The sequence below is a fragment of the Stegastes partitus genome, unplaced genomic scaffold (genome assembly GCF_000690725.1).
Source record: "Stegastes partitus isolate 25-593 unplaced genomic scaffold, Stegastes_partitus-1.0.2 Scaffold1126, whole genome shotgun sequence".
Classification (NCBI taxonomy): domain Eukaryota; kingdom Metazoa; phylum Chordata; class Actinopteri; family Pomacentridae; genus Stegastes; species Stegastes partitus.
The window spans coordinates 1-18922 of NW_007578857.1; the positions used below are offsets into that span (position 1 = coordinate 1).

The following is an 18922-nucleotide window of genomic DNA, read 5'->3' on the forward strand; positions in this document are numbered from 1 at the left end:
TATCTTGTCTTTACTGTACCTAATCTCTCATCCTCGGTGAAGCCCATGATCTCCATGGCCTCCAGAGTCTCATCAAACATCTCGTCGTCCTGCTGACCAGGGATCTCCACGTGACCTGCCCTCAGGAAACGGTAGCTGCTGAAGTCCTCCAGCAGCAGCTCCTCTGCAAACACACCCAGACCTTAACCTTAAACCAAGTCCTCACTTACAGTTGACGATTTACATAATGGGGACTACTTTTTATCCCCTAAAGCGAGGCAGGTCTTTACAATGTGACACAATGTGTAAACATATATATGTCCGACGCACACGAAATAAAAATAATCCATTTGTAAGACAGATATGAGTTTCATCTGTGCAGCCGCTACAGGATATGCTTAGAAGAAGTTTCTTTATTAAACAGAAACAAGCTGTTGTGGATTTAGGAGGAGTTGCCACATTATTATTGTGTAGATGATGTGTTGAGGAATTCCTGAACTGATACAATTACTGTAATTTACATGAACATTTCAGGTTTGTGCTACTTAATACTTCAACTCCACTGCAGTTGCTTGAAAATTTTGCAGATTTAGTTTAATAATACAAAATGCAATCAACAAAGAAATAATTACTTAATATTATATATTGTGATAAAATTTCACTGAGGGGAAAATACACAACCAGCAGATATGGATCAGTCAAATCACTTTTACCTGCTCCAACATTAAACAAATAAATGCATATAATCCAATAATATGCATTATTACAAAATACGCATAGTGAGCACTTTTACTTTTGGTACTTTAAGAATATTTTCTAACCTGTGGTATTGGTAACTTTAGAAATCCAAGAAATTGGTCTTTGGATTTAACAACCAGGTTTTCTACAGAAACAGTTTCAGTCCAAAGTTTACTTTTCAGGCTGCCAGATCTTAATGTCATTGGAGAGCAGATCATACCTTGTTATAAACCTTGCAGACAGTCAAATTTAAGAATTTGCAACTTCCTATTTAACTTACCTGCAGACTCCACCCAAGAAGAAGTTTAGGGAAAGCTACATAAGCAACCCATAAATACAGCTCTTACTGACTCTAAGATACCATCAAAGTATGTATTTTTCCATTAAAATGCAAGCAGTATTGATATTTTTCTGATGTCTAAGCTGCTTACCCTTCGTCTTGTCTTTGGCTCCTGCCACCATGTAGTAGAAGATGTGAAAGGCTCTCTCAGTGCTGGCCTGACGAATACAGCGAGACTTCTCCAGCAGGTCTGATGGTCGGATCAGGAAAAAGTAAAACGGGTGTTTCATTTAATCTTTTTACTTTCACAGTCATGATGTAGCAAATACATATATATTTTTAAAAAATGAATTTAAAAAGGATACAGGTATCAATATTTGCCCCAACGATATAGCCAGTCACATCAAAGTTGAGCTTGATGAACTTTCCCTGTGGACAGAGATGATGACAGCAGCTGTATGAAACCCTACTGTGGCAATTAAACATCACAGTTTTACTAGCAGTTATGTTTGTGTTTATGTTGACTAACAAGCTGATGAAATCACTTACAAATCGTGAGGAGTTGTCGTTCTTGATGGTTTTAGCGTTGCCGAAGGCCTCCAGGATCGGATTCGCCTGCAGCAGCTGCTTTTCCAGCTCCCCCTGCGGTCCAAAATGCGGTTACACATCTGTTTCTGCACAGCATGTACCAGCTGATGTTTACCCAGTACAATGCAGACTCACACCAAAACTGATCTGCATACTTTTAAACAGAATGCATTCCAATGTGCAAGAGTGGCAATGTTTTCTGTTGATGAATTTGAAGTGAAAGTGTATCTGTATAAGTTTGAATACTCACGTAGGCCAGAGATCCTGCCTGCTGTTGCTGCAGGAAAAGTCACAAAAACAAACTAATTAGAAACTGCAAGAGGTAAATGCTCCCCATAAGTATCCTCTTTTAAAAATTTTTTTTAGAAAAAGGTGCTCCATTTAGCTTTTCCCCAAAATTGGCAGCTTGAAACCGCTAAGCAGCAGAGGTCAGGGGTCAAGCATCCATAAATCGTACCCAAACAAACCACAGAAGATTCATGACTGGATTAAATGCAGTTGAGCGAAGAGCAGCTGTAACTTTAAATCAGCATTAGCGAGGATTTGTTGGAAAATATGAAGACTTCTTCTTTCCATTTTTTTTTAGAAATGCAGCGCTTCACTATTAATGGCATGTTTATTTATGAGATTGTTAAAAAAAAATCTTTAATAAGAAATGTATGAAAAATCAAAAGCAGCAGCAACAGCAGAAGCACGCACAACAACAATCTGTCCTCACCTTGGCCACAGCGGCAGCAACTGAGTCCTGTGTAGCACAATTTATGCTTCAACATTTTATGGCAGGTCATAGTTAACAACAACTTTGTTTCTTATCTATTTTCTATACATTGAAAATGTATGTGTGATTATATTGTATTGGAGTACAGCAACATAAAATGTTAACATTTTTTTTGTTACTAAGTTAGCTGTTGCCGTATTTTGGTGGCTGCTTTGGCTCAGTAATGTTACTGATGCAAATCACCTTTTGTGAGCCAGTGAAATGGAAAAATCTCTGGAACAAAACACTTGACACGACAGACTTTAGTCAACAGATCTGACTTTTTCAGTAAGCTAATGTTCTGATAGCAGTGATGGAGCTCAGGGCTCAACCTGAGGACAAATGATTGAGCTAATAAACTGGTACTGTTCAGCGTATGCAGGTGAATAAGACTCTGCAGGTATCCTCTTATACTGAGTGAGATTGATTTAGGCACATGGGCTCATCAGACCATAGACTACAGTCTGTATGTGACCCACAGACTGAAAGCACAAGTTTCATGCCAAAGCACACATTTGGCAACACTGTAGAACCCCAGAAATACAGACGCTCTCAACTTTGATCCACTCTACAGATGCAATTAATCCATAGATATTAGAGATAATTGTAAGATATATCAGTCATTATTGAAAGTTTTTACCCTGTCTTGCTTTTAGCACATTATTCAGGTGGTTTTTAAATATGCAAAAATCTTTGCACACCTCTCCAAACATCTCAGTGATATTCTTGAAAGCTTCTACTCACAGGGTTGACGTCCTTCTTGCCCTTGTGCGACGAGGCGACGACAGCCAGGTACTGAATAACCTTCTTGGTGTTTTCTGTTTTCCCGGCTCCAGACTCACCTCTGGTGGACATGGGAGGAATGACAAATGGAAGTGAAAAAGGGAAGATGTAGAAGTTTGAAAATGCAGAACAGTCATCTGTATAGTCTGAAGAGTGAGGTGTGTTATTTATTTATTTATTTATTTATTTTTGTAAAGCTTATATTCTGTGATTTGAATTATTCACATTTAGAAAAGGATGGAGAAACCTATTGATTGATAGAAAAACTCATCATCAGAGCAGCCATTTTGATAATCAATCAATCAATCAATCAATCAATCAATCAATCAATCAATCAATCAATCAATCAATCAATCAATCAATCAATCAATCAATTAATAAGCTTTTAATTTGGCAAAAAAAGTCAAAATTTTACCAGGTGCAGCTTCTCACATGTGAATACTTGCTGGTTTTCTTTCTCCTCCATATTGATAAATAACAGTTTAGGGTTTGTATTTCATTTTCTTACTGGATGCTGATTTGCTAAGCATCAAACAAAGGCGTAATCAAGAAAGTAATCAGATCGGGCAAGAAGGACTTGCAAGATCAGAATGTGTGGACAAAACACAAGTCTCTGCAATGTATATCATTTGGTTTTTAAGGGGTCAACTCTTGGTTTAAGGCCGTTTCCAGGCAGCTCATGTGATTCTTTGCAATGCCTCCCTTCACTGCCAGTTTGTATGTGCTCAAATTCATAGTACAGTGTGATGGAAAAAGGTCAAGTGTTGTCTGTTTTGACTCACGTGCAGAGAATAGACTGATCCTCACGGTCTGTGGAGAGAGAGAGAGAGAGAGAGAGAGAGAGAGAGAGAGAGAGAGAGCGAGAGAGAGGGAGGGAGGGAGTGAGAGAGATGTTAAGATGTTGACTGAACTGAACTCGTTAGTTGAAGCCAAGCTGAACAGACCAAACATGAACTCTGAGGCGAGCGCTTGCCTCCCTCGGACACAAGAGCGAACAGCTCTGAGATCTTGTTCGGAGGGAGATTAGCCTCCATCACTCATATCATCTAAAAATAGCAGGTGGATGCGGGGCTCCATCGCTGTAATCTTGTCTCACTGCTCCATGTATGGCCATTTTGGAGTTGAATGGAAAGTACGGAGTTGGTCTGAGGTCACCGGTGGACCATCCGGAGAGCAGACGGCACGCTCTGAGGCTTCAGTCGGGGCTGCTCGCTGCCACCGCTCACCTCTCATTTGGTAGCTTTCATTTGCAATGTGTGTGGTTGCTGTTTCATAAACTATAGTGTTGTAGAAAAAATACACTGCTGGGGGCTTTGACCAACCACGTGGCAATAATGTGACTGTTTCTCCATCCTCACTGGATTATGTAGCAGCAGAAGCAGCAGCAGTTAGTAACTATAGGAGCGGTAAGAAATGCAAAGAAAATGCAGGATAAATTCATAACTTACAAGATTAAATATTAGGGCTGTATTGTCCAGGTTGATATGGACCAAATTCTCAGACAGTTATATGTCATTGTTTATCATCATTTATCTTGTGGTGTTACTTTCACAAGGATTAAAGCATCAACAGCCTTCCAGCATTAATCCATTATTTTTGGCGGCAGGAGGAACAGACAACCTGTGAACACCCCCACATTGTCACACATTTGAACTCGCCCAATCAAATGACTGCTTTAAGATCTAGCTTATTTAACATTTACTAAGGGTTTACTCGGCTCCAACTTAGACCACACCAGGCCAAAGAAGTTGTCTGTGTGGCTGCACTTTGCTTAAATTAATGGCCAAAAGGTCAAGTGCAAACTTTGGAAGCAGCGGTTTGCATATCACAGCTCAACAACCAGAGGAATAATCTAAAAACAGTTGGCCAACTCATCCGTGTGATACTCCTCAGTCGTTCTTGAGCTGGGATCATGAGCTGATTTTGACATTTCTATGATCAGAAATATAAATTCTAGCAGATGCACACTGGTTGGTTATTATCATTTCAGTATAAAATAAAGTTCAAATTATTAATATGCTGCAAATACTAACAAATAAGGACAGCAGCTTGAGAGCACTAAATGTAATGTGGCTGATTTAATTCAACCAGGGATGATGTACAGACTTTTTCTCCCTGCAACTAATCAGTTGGTTAAGAGTAGGTACGATTTCATGCACCCAGTCCGACAAAATACGGAAATTAAGAGAATAGTTAGTAAATGAGAATAAAATCAAAAATGTTAAAAAGACATTTTCTTAATTTTCTTTCACTTTTCTTTAATTTCAGTGAGAGAGAAAAACTGCAGTATTTATTTATGTTTCAAAAAAACTGAGCCACAGTCCAGAAAAAGCAGAAATATAATCAGTATCTCATTCAATAGTCCCGTTACCTAAATCACATAAAAACAGAACTTTCACGGTTTGCAACACTTTCACATTGTACTCTTACTGCATGCTTAGACTTTTTTCTTGTGCACCAATCAGATGCACCTCCCTGAGTGACAGCTCTAACTAAACTACATTATCCATGGCCTGCTTTTGTCTCTCAGCAGCTGATACAGCAACAAGCATGTCTGATTCACCTCCATCCTGCATCCTTTAAAATGAGGATTGCTGGTACAGAATTATCTACAGAGTTATCTTCAGGTATCTTACTTTGTGTTGTAGCAGAAGATTGAGGTTTCTGTCAAAAAGTTTCAAGAGGGTGATGGTATGTGTTTTTAAAATAATTTGCTTTTGCCACAAAAGCATTATATTGTTTTATATGCTACTGCTGTGAAAACAACTACTTGATGCTATGACTTTTTTGTTCTTTCTAAAGAGGTTCCTGTTTTAAGTATTTAGCTTATATTTCTAGATCTGGATCACTGAATATGAACAATTTTTACACAGAGTTTTTCATTTTTGTGAAAGCAGCCTGATGCATTTGGACAATATGCCGACACATAAAGCACTTACCCTGCATCATGTTCCTGTAGGCGTTGTCTGTGATGGAGTAGATGTGCGGCGGCACCTCGTGGCGTTTCTTGCCCTTGTACATTTCGATGATCTTTTCAGAATAGATGGGCAGCATCTTATAGGGGTTCACCACCACACAGAACAGACCCGAGTACGTCTGAGTGAGGAAGAGAAAGAAAACACAGACAAGTTGTCAAAGCAGCCAGACAACTTAACCATCATCTTTATACCTGGTTTGTTAATGTTAAATACACCCTGCTACCTCCCTACAAAGGGGTGCATTTAGAACTTTGGAGATTTTCCGATTTCTCCTGTAACGTGTCTTCTGAACTCCAGCCTCATCTGTACCTTGTGTGAAAAGAAGTGTGCTCCAGCCATTGTTTACATATTCATGTGAAAACGCTGTTTCAGTTGTGACAGCCCTGTGCCCTCAGTTTTGTTCACATAATAATTTAAGCAGCAGTGGCCTGAAGGTTACAGAAACATGTGATCTTTAGGGGTGCTGGTTCAAAATTCAGTCTGGGGATTTCCTGAGCACATGGCATTTACTTTCACATTAGCAGTTGCTAAACTGTTAATCAGCTGTTCATGCATGCACAGATTTCACTAGGTTTTCATAGTTCGCAACCCATAATCACTTGTGAACTAATCACATTCAATGGTTGCATCTGAATTGTGGAAACATGATGGGACTTAATATTTAAAAAATAAATAAACCAATTTAAATACTACTACTACTACTACTAATAATAATAACAAACTAATGAAATGAGACCCATAATAATCACATAATCCGCACTTAAACAGTAATATAGATGCAGATCATTGTTTAAGCCTCTACTTATTAACCATCATTTCAAAATAAGAGCACCGAGAGGCATATTAGCTCAATGAGACTAAACAGAATAGTTCAAACCTAACAAGAGCAATTTAGGAGAAATAGCACTTAATCTTCTCAGAGCTGATTTCAGATTCATGGCCAGTTCAAGCAGCCCAACTTGAGTCCACTGCACACTCACATGACATCCTCCTCTCCCTGCAACTCACCCTTTAAATCACAGTGGTGTACTAAAACCATCAGTGCTCTGCTAATTCTTTTGCTGCACATCTGTCCACACTGCTGCACTGAAACCAAGACACTATGATATAAAGTTGATTTTGTGTTATTTTATTCAATCATTATTTTGAACGAAGGCACAAGTAACAGCTTGAAAGCTTCGGATTAAAGTCACAATCAGAAGCTGTGTGTTGACCTGTTGAGAGGTTATAATCAATGTATTAAATCCTGTGTTTGGATTCAGTGTTGGAAATATATAAAGCGCATGTTCACCATCTCCATCATGAAGCGATATTTTGTTGAATTTTAACACAAGTGAAGCAGAAATCACACTGATCAGAGTTTGCAGTGCATCCTCTGAGTGTACATTCCTTAGTGCTGGTGTAGAAAGCAACAATAATGCTGTACATACTCTGAACTAACATGTGAAGCTATGTCACAAGCTAACTGACAAATTAATTGTTTACTATATTGTCTGTAATTGTGGAGCAGCAAAGAAGTCAAAAGTAGGAGGACTCTGGCTCATACCACATGGGCTAAATATAAAACATTAGTCAGAATGAAATGACACAAAACATCCACGAAAGGTGAAGCTTTTCTGATGCACACACTCCTGACATCTGCAGATTTTTTAAAATCATTTATCTCTCAGTGATCGCAGTAACTGGTAAAGATGATTCCAACGTCCACCCTGAGGCCTAAGAGCTAAACCCTCACAGACCTGTGGGAGTTTACAAGGCCTCAAAATGGTAAAAAAAAAAAAAAAGACAAATTGGAAACAATATCGTTGCTTGGAAACAACACATCGCTGTAAAAATGCTCTTTTTGTGCACTTTTTGAGTATGACGGACCATATATATACACGTTATGTATACATCGCCAATTTCACTATGACCTTTTCCCATAGTCCCGCAGCAAAGTCTGTAGCTATGAAGACTCCCAGAAAGGGCATATAAAAGCATCCTCTGTGGAGACCTCATGCATCTGACCATCTGACAGTGGGACAGGACTAAAACCTCACGGACTTAACGGGAAAATGCCTCACAGTCTATAAATCCATGCATGTGGAGAGCGAGAGAAAAAAAATCTCACAGATGTCCACAGTTTTCCCTGTTGGTGACATCAGAGATAAATGCATTCATATTTTTTACAGTCTCTCATGAAGACAGATCAGATATATGCAGTGCTGTAATCAGCAATTTATTGATTTGCAGTTCAGCTGAAGATTTATCATTTTGTGATTGATGACTGAAGTCATTTCTATCTTACAAAAATGCAAAACTTTACTTCCAGCTTCCTCATTGTGCCATTTTCTCTGCTTTTCCTTCTTCCTTTCCTCTGTTATAGTAAAGTGAATCTCTTTAGGTTTTGATCTGTTTTTTTTCTCCATTTTCTTAATGATAAAAAAATTTAACTTAGAAAATAATCATCAGATTCATTGACAATGAAAATAAAATATGCATGCATCCTTTCATTACAGCAATAAATGTATTCTTAAAACTGCATGAAATGTCAGATACAGCCAGGCAGTGTATAATATCAAAAATAACCAGCCTACATTTAAAACTCCATATTCGCCTCCACAGACATACTGCACAACCTCTCAAATATACTTAAATACACCATTATTGCATGAAATTTGAGTTGCACATCATGTTCTAGTTAACATTCTGATTTAAGTTAAATTACTGCACTGCATCATCTTCCACCTGGTTGCAGCTCACATTCAGAGTACGAGATGTTGCTCATATAAGGACTGGAGGGACTGCAAATCTTAACTTCCAGTAATCTACATGGCAGCGTGTATTAGGTGATGCATAAGCTTGGATTTTAATGTTTTACATCCAGTACCTTATTAGACTTTGTAAGACTGACTAAAAAAATACAAACATAAGCTGTTGATCCTTCCAGTGCACCCTAAGTCTGCGTAGGGAACGCAGCGTCTGATCACAGTCCTTAAACAGGGACTTTTCCACCTGAGCGTGGAGGCCATATGAACTTCAAGGGGTTTATAGGGAGCCTCTGGTCTGACGCTGGCTTTAGAACATAGTTTTCTTTATATTAAGCCTTACAGCACATGCAGACTTAAAAGCGTAGCTATCATTTCTTTTTCCACAGACAGTCGGTTTAAATTGATACAGAGTTGTTCTTTTAGTTTAAGTTAAACGACAGGCAGATAGAAACTTGATTTATCCACCAGTGTGATTTTGATTTTAACTGAAATAACATGATTTTACTTTTTATTACGCTCAGTCTGGTTAACATGTTCTTACAGAGGAAGTGCAAAGTGACAGACAACAATGGAAAACATCTTTTCGGAATTAAATATTAGGTTTCGGAATCAGGAAGTTTTCACATAGATTTAATTTGTACCTGTTGTGCTACTCGTGTTGAATTGACAGTTCATTTATTATGAGTTGAATCTAAAGTAATACTTGGCTTTTTTTTTAATTCAATGGATTTAAAAGGGAAAAAACGTAGGCTCCTTAATGTCCACTTTCTTTTTCTTTGCAAATTTCCTTTGCTCTAATATTAAACTTATGTCGCATGGCAAGCTTATTTATATGGTCCTCTGCACTGTCAGTGGAATTATCCCACGTGTTTTTTTTAAATTCTCTTTTTCTTCCCTTTATTCTTTGAACCAACTCAGGTTCTGTATCATGTTTTATAGTTGCATGTGATTGTATCTTAAAAGCTCTGCTATATTTAACAAATTAGCTTCAGTTTAGAATTAGAGACTAACAAATACATTCTTCTCTCAAACATGGAAGTAAGAAGAGGACGTTTCTCACGTAGATCAGGCTGGAGAAGTATCTCTCACGCAGGTTGTGCAGGACGGAGGCTTCGTTGAGGAAGGTGAGGGCGGCCATGTCCTCCACTTTGCTGAACTTGGGCGGGTTCATCTTCTGGATGTCGTCTTTGTTTATTGTCACCTTGTGACCATTGGAGAGCTCCACCAGCACCTGCAACACAGAGACAGGAATAAAACTAGTTTTCTATACTTATGCGCTGGTTTTGAAGACAAGAATCAAGCCTTATGTTTACATACAAACCGAATAAATGTGCATAAACATGTTGCAGCTATGAACACTTTCTATGTGCTGGCTTTAAGGGGAAATAGTTTAAGTTCTGGAGACTTTAACATCCAGAAATCCAGTGAGAGATAATAAAAGGGCAGCAAACAGTGGAAAATTGTTAGTAGATCAAATATAAATGTTTTGTTCATATGTAGCCATTTGTTTTTTATAAGTTCATGTATTAATTGTTAAATAGTAGTTTCTTCAATTATACAAAAAGGAGAGTTTAAAACACTTTCCTCTTTATCATCCTTGGAGATAAAGACATACAGTACAACCTGAAGCATATGAGGGACAAATTCTGGAAAACTTCTGGAATTAGTTTTGTTCATTTTTGGAGAATTAGCAATATGTCTCTGGTGTTTTCTGTCTTTTTCTGGCATCATTATGTTTGTGTTTTTCATTGTCATGAGTTTGTAATAAATGCAGTAAAACAAATATTTACAAAAACAAGTTGTTGGGTTTTTTTGGTTTGTTTTAATGAAGGCAAACGTATTCAGTTTGTTTGAAGTGTACCTTTTCTGTAGACTGGAGTGTCTATTATTTCTAACTCATGCGATTAAGGCAGGGTGACTGTCAACACGAGGCGCTGACAGAACCTTAAGTGAATGCTGACTGGATTACGTTTTAGCTTTGTATGCTTTAACATATGCATACATTATTGTACTTGGTGCCCATTTTTAAATTATGTAAAGTGATCAAGTCACAGATTGTGTTCTGACAGCTGTAACCTACAAATGACGATCAGCTTTCTTTTCTTCATTGCAAATTGAAGGTATATTGAGATGTGTGCACTAGACTGGGATATTGCGATGTAGAGTATATAGTGCATTTGATGATATATGGTGATGTAATGATGTGTAGTTGTCATATTTACATATTATGTATGTGTATATATTTCTTTGCAAGTTTTGTGAGCTTAAACAAATAGAGTATTTTTAGAAACAGAAAAAATGTTAACCTACTTTCGGCCATAAATGCTGCTGTATTGTTTCATATGTGACATATGTGTCTCTACACCAGTGAACTTTGATAATAAAGAATGAGACATTATCATGATATCATACCTGGTCACCCTTCTCCTCCTTGATGCTGGCCTGCTCAAAGCCCTCCCTCTCTGACGGCACCCACACCATCTTCTTGGCCATCCAGTCGGCCTGAGCCACCCCGCTGTTGCGGAAGTCATTCTCCAGGAAGAGGAACTTGCTGTCGTCAACAGCCGGATCAGCCATGTTGGAAGTATCGCTGTTGGCAGGTGGATCAACCTGTGGGACGCAAGCAGCGGCGGCAGCAGAGTCAGAGGCTGGCGGTTCAGAGGTGGTCGAGCTGACGTCTGGTTGGTCGCTGGCGACTGGGTCAGCCTCTGGAGCGGCGCTGGGAGCTGAGTTGTCCTTTGACCTCGGTTTGACCTCGGGCCTGTGACACACAGCAGAAGTCACACACTGAAAATGTAAACTACAATGTGTAGTTCAACGGTCCTCCATCATGGTAAAAACCTGAAAGTCAACAAAACTTCATGCCACTGATGACCTTTTTTCACTTTTTTGTATCCAGTGACTCATGAGATAACATGAAACCAGAACTGGTCGATTCTAGTCCACACCTTTAGGGTTTTTATTGGCTCAGAATGGGCCTTGAGGGGGTAACTACGCACTAAGCACGATCAGCCCACATATACTAAGGGCAATGTGTCTTTGTTGCCTTATTTGACAGAAATCTAACATTTTCATGTTAATTCTGACTATTTCATAAACAAAATGTCTATTATGCTCGAGTAAAAGAAACCTAAGTCAACAAAACTGGTTAATTCTCAATTCTTATCATTCTGGCTCTGGTGAATTTCCTTTGGCGCTGCCTAAACCCTCTATGGGAGACACTTAATACCTCTTTGGGAGTTGCCAAAAATTCCTCGATCCAGGACAAACCCTGTACCTCAAACGCTTTAGCCGAGCATTTCTCATCAGTTTATGGTGCGGCTTGCAGAATTTTAGCAGGATTCTTTAGCAGAATTTAACAAACACCATTTCAGTTTTGCAGATATTCATTTCATGGGAGGTGCTGATTTTTCTGAGCATGTGCAAAGAACAACCCAGAGATATATGTTTTTCCTGATAAACTGATGAAAGAAATCAGAGATTAGATTGACGTACAAATGCTGGCGGAACAGAGGCTAGTTTGTCTTTGTACACCCGACCCACTGGGGAATCATTTTTCCACTGCTTACTGTCGACAAAAGTCTGTCCATGCTAAATTAATGCAGCCAAATGTTAGCCACCTGATCAATTCCATATATTCAAAATGCAAGTTTTGTTAGACTTTCCTTGCCTGATAAAAGTCTTTTTAAATCTACAGTAGAGTTGGAACCATTACATGAATTGCCAACTATTTTGACAGTCAATTCATCAATTTGAGTTTTTCTTTTTTAGGCAAAAAAAAATTCCAGCGTCATAAAATCCAAAATTCTCTGGTTTCTTTACTCCTCCATGTCAACAAACTAAATATCTTTGATTTGGAGATAACATGCAACCTTTGAGGGTGCCATCTTGGGCTATGGGAAACACTGATCAACATTTTTCACCATTTTCCAACACTTTATAGATCAAACAACTATTTGATCATTACAGAAAGCAGCTGACACATTAACAATGGAAAATAATCATTAGTTGCATCCCAAGTACACACTCTCAGTTTGCAACGCAGACTTTCAGGTACTCAAGTTGAGGTAACTCTGACGACATCACAATGACATCATTGGGTTCATTTCAGGGTACCGGACATTAGAAAGCTCCCAGCAGAGCCACAGAAAACATCCCAGTACTCGTCATAACTGGTGGACTGAGCTTTTTATGTAAAATCTATTAAGAGCCCCTTTAAAGACATGTGAAAAGTCCTACAGGACAAAAAACAGATACCAAAATGCAACAGACAACCGATTTAGTGACGCAAACATCAAATCTTATCAAATACAGAAAAAAATCTTCAATCACAAACGAAATAACACTTGAATCAACACAATGCATTTAGTACATCAAGTGCAGGTACATCCACTTCATCCCCAGCTCCCTCTGTGTCCTTGTGTCTTTAAAAAAGACACTTAACCACAAAATGCTCCTGACACCTTCCATAGCAGGACACTGTTAATAGGTGAATCAGAATCGCACACAGCATCAAGCAGGTGATGCCAAATGACAGTCACCATGTGTCCGATTTGTCAAATTTTCTCAGGTAACTGTACAGCCATTTAAATGGTCACATAGCTCTTTATTTACGCCCCTTCACAGAGAAGATTCAGAAGTGAAAAGCATCATGAAAAGACACATCAGCTCAGTTTTTCCTCCTCAAACTGCTGCCTTTGGATCTGAAAGTCACACAACTCATTTACATTTAGTTTTACTGAACTGTCCTACAGATCACTGTGGATAACATCCAATTTCCCTATTTTTGCATTGAGCTACTTACTCACTTATCCTTGTCTGTGTCTCTTCGTGCAGGTCACAAGGCTGCTTTGACCTCCCATTGAACAGCAGGCAATAAAACATGAAAAGCAGCACACAGATAACCCCTAGAATCAAACAAGTGAGCTGCCATGCTGGAATGCCCATGTTTGGCTAACCCTTTGCTCCTGGTAGCTTGGTATCCCAAAGAGGGATGCTAGGGACTTAGCAGGCATACTACCTTATAAGGTGCAGCTCATGTGTCCAGCCAAGCTTACCGTTTACACCAAAATGGTGACATGTCACAGAGTGCATCCATGTGTGGTCACCAGCACACAGGCAAAAACAGAGCAGGATAGAGGGCATAAATCAACATGCAGCATCTCCAGTGAGGGATTCAGCCATCTTTATCAGGATGATTGATCTGAATGGAAGCCAGTCAGCCAGCCACATTTTAGATTTAGGCTATTACACAACTATTCTCTTCAATTTTCTTTTATAGCAAATATCATCATTTTTGTCTTAGAAATGCCAGAAAATGGCCTTCACCTCCTAACAAGCAGCTTTTTGTTTTTTTTTTTGCAACATGCATTTTGCATGTTTAAATGATAATACTTGACCTTGCAAATAAATAAAAACAACTGCATGGAGGCAGCATACAGCTGCCAGCTGGGTTACATTGTCCCTGTAGGAGTCAAATTAAAGAGTCCATACTCACCGTTCAGTGCTTCAGTCCTCAGTGCAGGATGAACTCCAGGGAAATGAGAATACCATGTCAGGTAAATGAAGTGATGATGATGATGCCGTCCTTCCTCATCCACACTATTTAAACCTGCCCGCGACACCTGGGGGTGGAGCAGCACAAGAGATCCGCCTCGTTTCCAGAGTTAGAGTAAAGCCAATCAGGAGATCTGCCTTCAAAATAAGAGCCCTTATTTGTTTCGGATGAGTGCTCGTATTTGCTGCTGAAATGATGATTGAACAGTTTCTCGTTTGTTTTTCGTCTGTTAAGTGGCACAATAAGTACAATTTTAGCGATTTTATGTGTGAATTTGAATGAACCTTTGTTGTCAATACACAATGTAAAAGGATATTTTGTCTGATTTCTTACTTGGTGGACAATTTACAACATTTCCAAAGACAGATTAGAAAAACTGCTTAATCAGCATCTTGAAAAAAGGTAAGAGCAGCAGCATCAGTGGAAAATTGGCAGTGCAAATCGTAAATATAAATAAGAAACAGCAGCACCAGAGTTCTAGCAGCAGACTAAAAGTGAATGCAGTGTTTGATAGTTTCACAGTGCTGTTGCAGTGGAACAATGGAGGCCACGCTTCTGTGAAAGAAACTGTTCTTCAGACTGTTGGTGTTCAGTCTGATGCCAGAGGACACTGAGTCAAACAAGGAGTAGCCGGGGTGTGTAACGTCTTTGTAAATAGTGGTTGCTTTCTGTCTGAGTTTGTTGAAGTAAATAGTGTCTGGTTAATGGAAGCTCCAACCCAATGATGCGTTTTTGCTTCTTTGTGCACCATTATATATAAACACAGCATGTAATATGATATTAAATTCTATCCACCCCAACAAAAATGCACACAAAAGAAACAGCAAATGAACATAAACAACTCACAAATTACACCTGGAGTTTGTGCTAGTACTGTTTTTAAAAGCTACTTTTATTTTAGCAACTGCAAATACAAATTCAACTTTTTGGCACTGAATATTTTTTGAGATATTGACAGATATTTGTTGTGTTTTTGTTTTTTTAAATCCCCATGTCCATTTTTTTGTATGTTGTGCAATATTTTCAATATTATTATTGTTTTTTTTTTAACAAAATCCAAAAGTAATCCAAAAGTTTTCAGATTAGATTACATTTTTTGTAATCCAATGGATTACATTACTGTTTCCATAAATTGTCTTGCAATTTGTATTCTGTAACTGTTTACATTTTAAGATAACCTTACCCAAACCTGAGACCTATCATGCTGAATATTGGGAACTTTACCATAAAACGTCGCTTTGTATGGTTTCAGTGCCTAGAGTCTTCTAAAGGGAAGCATCTTCAAAAAGAAAAGTACTCCGGCTACCAATAAGGTCCAAGTTTAGTCACATACATTTATTTTGAAAAGCGTACGCGAACAAAAAAAACGAGTCTTGAGTCTTCCTGGCTTGCCGTAGTTCCGTTTCCATGGTGACACCAGCAAACAACTAAGGTAGCTAATGTGCTAATATTTTACAAAGTTAACAGGTTTCTGCTCTGAAAATAAAATGTCTGAGCAGGATGAGGCTCCGGAGCAGGAGGAGTTTGACAAACTCTTCACCGTGTTTGACGGCTCTTCTCCGGAGGACGTGTCTCATGCCAGACAGCTGTGGAGCTCTCTGTCCCTGCTGCCGCCGCTCGAGTCCCGTCTGGTGTCGGCAGATATCCGCCAGAGGCTGCCGGTGTCCCGGCCGCAGCGCAGCAGCACCGCCGGTCCCAAACCCTCCGCTCCGGAGCCGCCGAGTGTCCGGGCTGTGGGGCAGCTGCAGGAGGAGAGGCAGCGGTACGCAGCCATGGCCGACCAGAGGAAGGAGATCCTGGCTCTGTTGAGGAGGCAGAGAGAGCAGAGGATCCAGAAGGAGCTGCTGTCTGTCGCCTTTAAATCGAAGGTGAAGGTCGGCAGAGGAAACGTGAGGAAATCACAAGAAGCTTCAGAGTGTGAGATGGACAAGGAGCTGGTCAAACAGCTTCAGTAACAAAGGACTGATAGAGGGACAGACATGTCAAGATTAAAGAGCAGTTTACCAAATGCTTTACCAGACTGGATATGGAGGTTAAGCTAATTGTGTTTTGATGAAAAAGAAATGTATAAATACTAGGATATATAAAATATATTAATAATATATTACCTGAAGTCTAAACTGAGCCCTATACATATTGTAACAACAGACAAGTGTGGACTGGATAAGTAGTAAAGTGAATGTATTTACTATAACCTTATATGTGGTCTGCTTGCCAAGCCAACGCAGATCGAGCTTTGATTATCTTGACAAATCTGACAATTATTTAAAACAACAACAACAATAATTATTGGTTCAACAAAACATCAGGAAACAAGTATGATACTCCTCCAGGACCACAGTCCAGACCAAACAGTGGATGGCCCTCGTATGAAAGCATTTTTTTTACGTGGTTCAGACCAAAGTTCTTGTAGACATGTCTCACCAGTTAACAGCCATCTTGATAAAACTCCAGGAGAGTTGTTCCTGGCTAATAGGACCAGGCTCCTGTCTAAATGAGTAAGAGAGCCATAACTGCAATTTCAGTCACGGCATTGACACAACGACATAGAAGCACCAGTCTAATCAGATAAACGCCGCTTGAAGAAAATGTAGACTTTTCCATCACATAAGGAATAAAAACAGCTTTTCGTCCAAAGGTTATACTTCTAATACGAATACACACAGTTTCATGACTTTGACATCAGTGCAACAATATGATTGACTGAATACTTCCTGGTTTAGTTCATATAAAGCAAAATATATTTTGCTGGACAGAATGGGTCATCATTCAATGAGAAGGACAGCTGCCCTTTTATGACGCTACCCAGGCTTGTGACGACCTGGATAGTGAGTCATGTGAAGTTTGTTAGTGTGCAAACTGAGAAACCAAAACTAACTTGATCAAATGTACAAAAACATGAACGTTGGTTCAGGCTTTATGTATGAAAAGGCCCTTAAATTACAAACCTGGCTTTTATCACGGCATCACAAACATGAAGGAACATTGATCTCAAACTGGCCTTCAGGATAATATTGATAATAAGCGTCAGACCGTAACTGGCGTCTGCTACAAACTCACAGTACACAGCAGTTTGCCTCAAACAGCATTACGTAAGGTGAAGTGAAGCCTGTGTGGATATTCAAATTCCAAATGTCCAGTGGAGAAGGCCCAACCATAATAGGATAAGAAGAAGTCTGCTGACTGTTGACTTTAACTAATTTGGTTAAAGTTTTCAAAGCAGACAGCGCACACAGAAGCACGCCGTCTATAAATGCTCTTTAACCTCTCACACCCTGATGATGTGTGTAATTCACCCTTGAGAAGCTTTAAAGTGATCCTCCATCCAAAATCAACCTGAAGCATCAACAGTTGCCTTCTGTGCCGGCTTTAATAAGTCCAGAGGGTCCTAACTCATTTTGAGGGAGAATATTAAAACACACTATTGCTCTGCATCTGGAGAAAACGTTTCATTGGGGAGAAAAGGCATCAAAAGCTAAATATTAAATCATATCAGTACTTCTCATTTAGCGGCTCAACATTATGCACCTGTCAGGACATTTCTTCAGCTGCAGGAGATCTGGACCACCCTTCTTACAGTATAACCACTGAAAAAGAGTTTCTATGCCCGACTGCTGCACTGTGGACCTCAGGCCTGTTTCATCAGAGACAATCCTATTCAAAGGCTGCTGTGTTTCTATGTTGATATTTTCACAGACTTTAATGGTGACAGGTGACTTAATCTGAAGTCAAAACACAATCTCGCCTCATGAATGAGGATGGCTTGGAGAGATGTCAGTATGATTGCTCCTGAACAGGCAGGTTAGTGAGAGGGAGAAGTAATGAAATCATGAATGATGTGACAAAGGAAGAGAGTGAAAAAACGATGAGAGACTGGAATGCTTGCTGGTATACTGGGGCAGTATTTTTCTTGGAGGAGGAAGTGGAGAGATTTCATACCCCCATTCTTCTCCTCATTCACTCACTGCTTGTTCTCCTTTTCCCTGTGATCTGCCAAGGTTACATATTACTCATTCTCTAAAATAATTTAACAAAATAACAACTTTTAAAGGTTCATCAGTCAATCAAGCAGTCTCATTTAAATGAGAAAACCCTTCCAAACTCCAGTGGTAGTTCTCAAGTTCAGAAGTTGTGAGCTTTTTAAAAAGGGCTTCTTGCTGAGCCACCCACAACTTTTTATGTCATGCTAAATTGTAATTCTCTGCATCAGAGCCAAATGAATAAATGATCAGGGCTGATGAAAAACAAATACATATATTTAGCTTTTGACTGCGGGTAAAACGAACTCAAACAAAACAGTGAGCATGAGATAAAGTAAAATCCAGGGGAGGCTGACTCAGCAGTCTTGAGCACTAAAATGGCAATGCCATTCTAAAATAACAGTCTTGTTGTTTTCCATTGAGGTTTGCATTTGTTTCCTGTGGCAGGATGTCAGCCATGGCTGTAAACAGTAAGGCACAGCTCCCTCCTGCTGCAGTAGCTCTCAGGTTTAGACCAATGGATCTCCTTCAC

General features: G+C 39.3%; 2 protein-coding genes across 2 annotated transcripts; one reads left to right on the forward strand and one right to left on the reverse strand.

The window, feature by feature from the left end:
- Nucleotides 1-19: 19 nt before the first annotated feature.
- On the reverse strand, nt 20-14401 carry LOC103368157 (myosin-11-like; the record flags this gene model as incomplete). The annotated part of the gene is made up of 12 exons (XM_008296423.1): nt 14351-14401; nt 11266-11614; nt 9914-10084; nt 6065-6221; nt 3908-3935; nt 3087-3186; nt 2304-2330; nt 1836-1862; nt 1547-1639; nt 1363-1426; nt 1149-1247; nt 20-163 (listed from the first exon to the last, which is right to left on the reverse strand). Coding segments are annotated over exons 2-12 (1075 nt in total), but the record flags the coding sequence as incomplete, so codon positions are not given.
- Nucleotides 14402-15786: 1385 nt separating this feature from the next.
- hoatz (HOATZ cilia and flagella associated protein) lies at nt 15787-16365 on the forward strand. Its single transcript, XM_008296404.1, has one exon. It carries the CDS (start codon nt 15898-15900, stop codon nt 16363-16365), a length of 468 nt encoding a protein of 155 aa, XP_008294626.1. The 5' UTR covers nt 15787-15897.
- Nucleotides 16366-18922: the final 2557 nt, after the last annotated feature.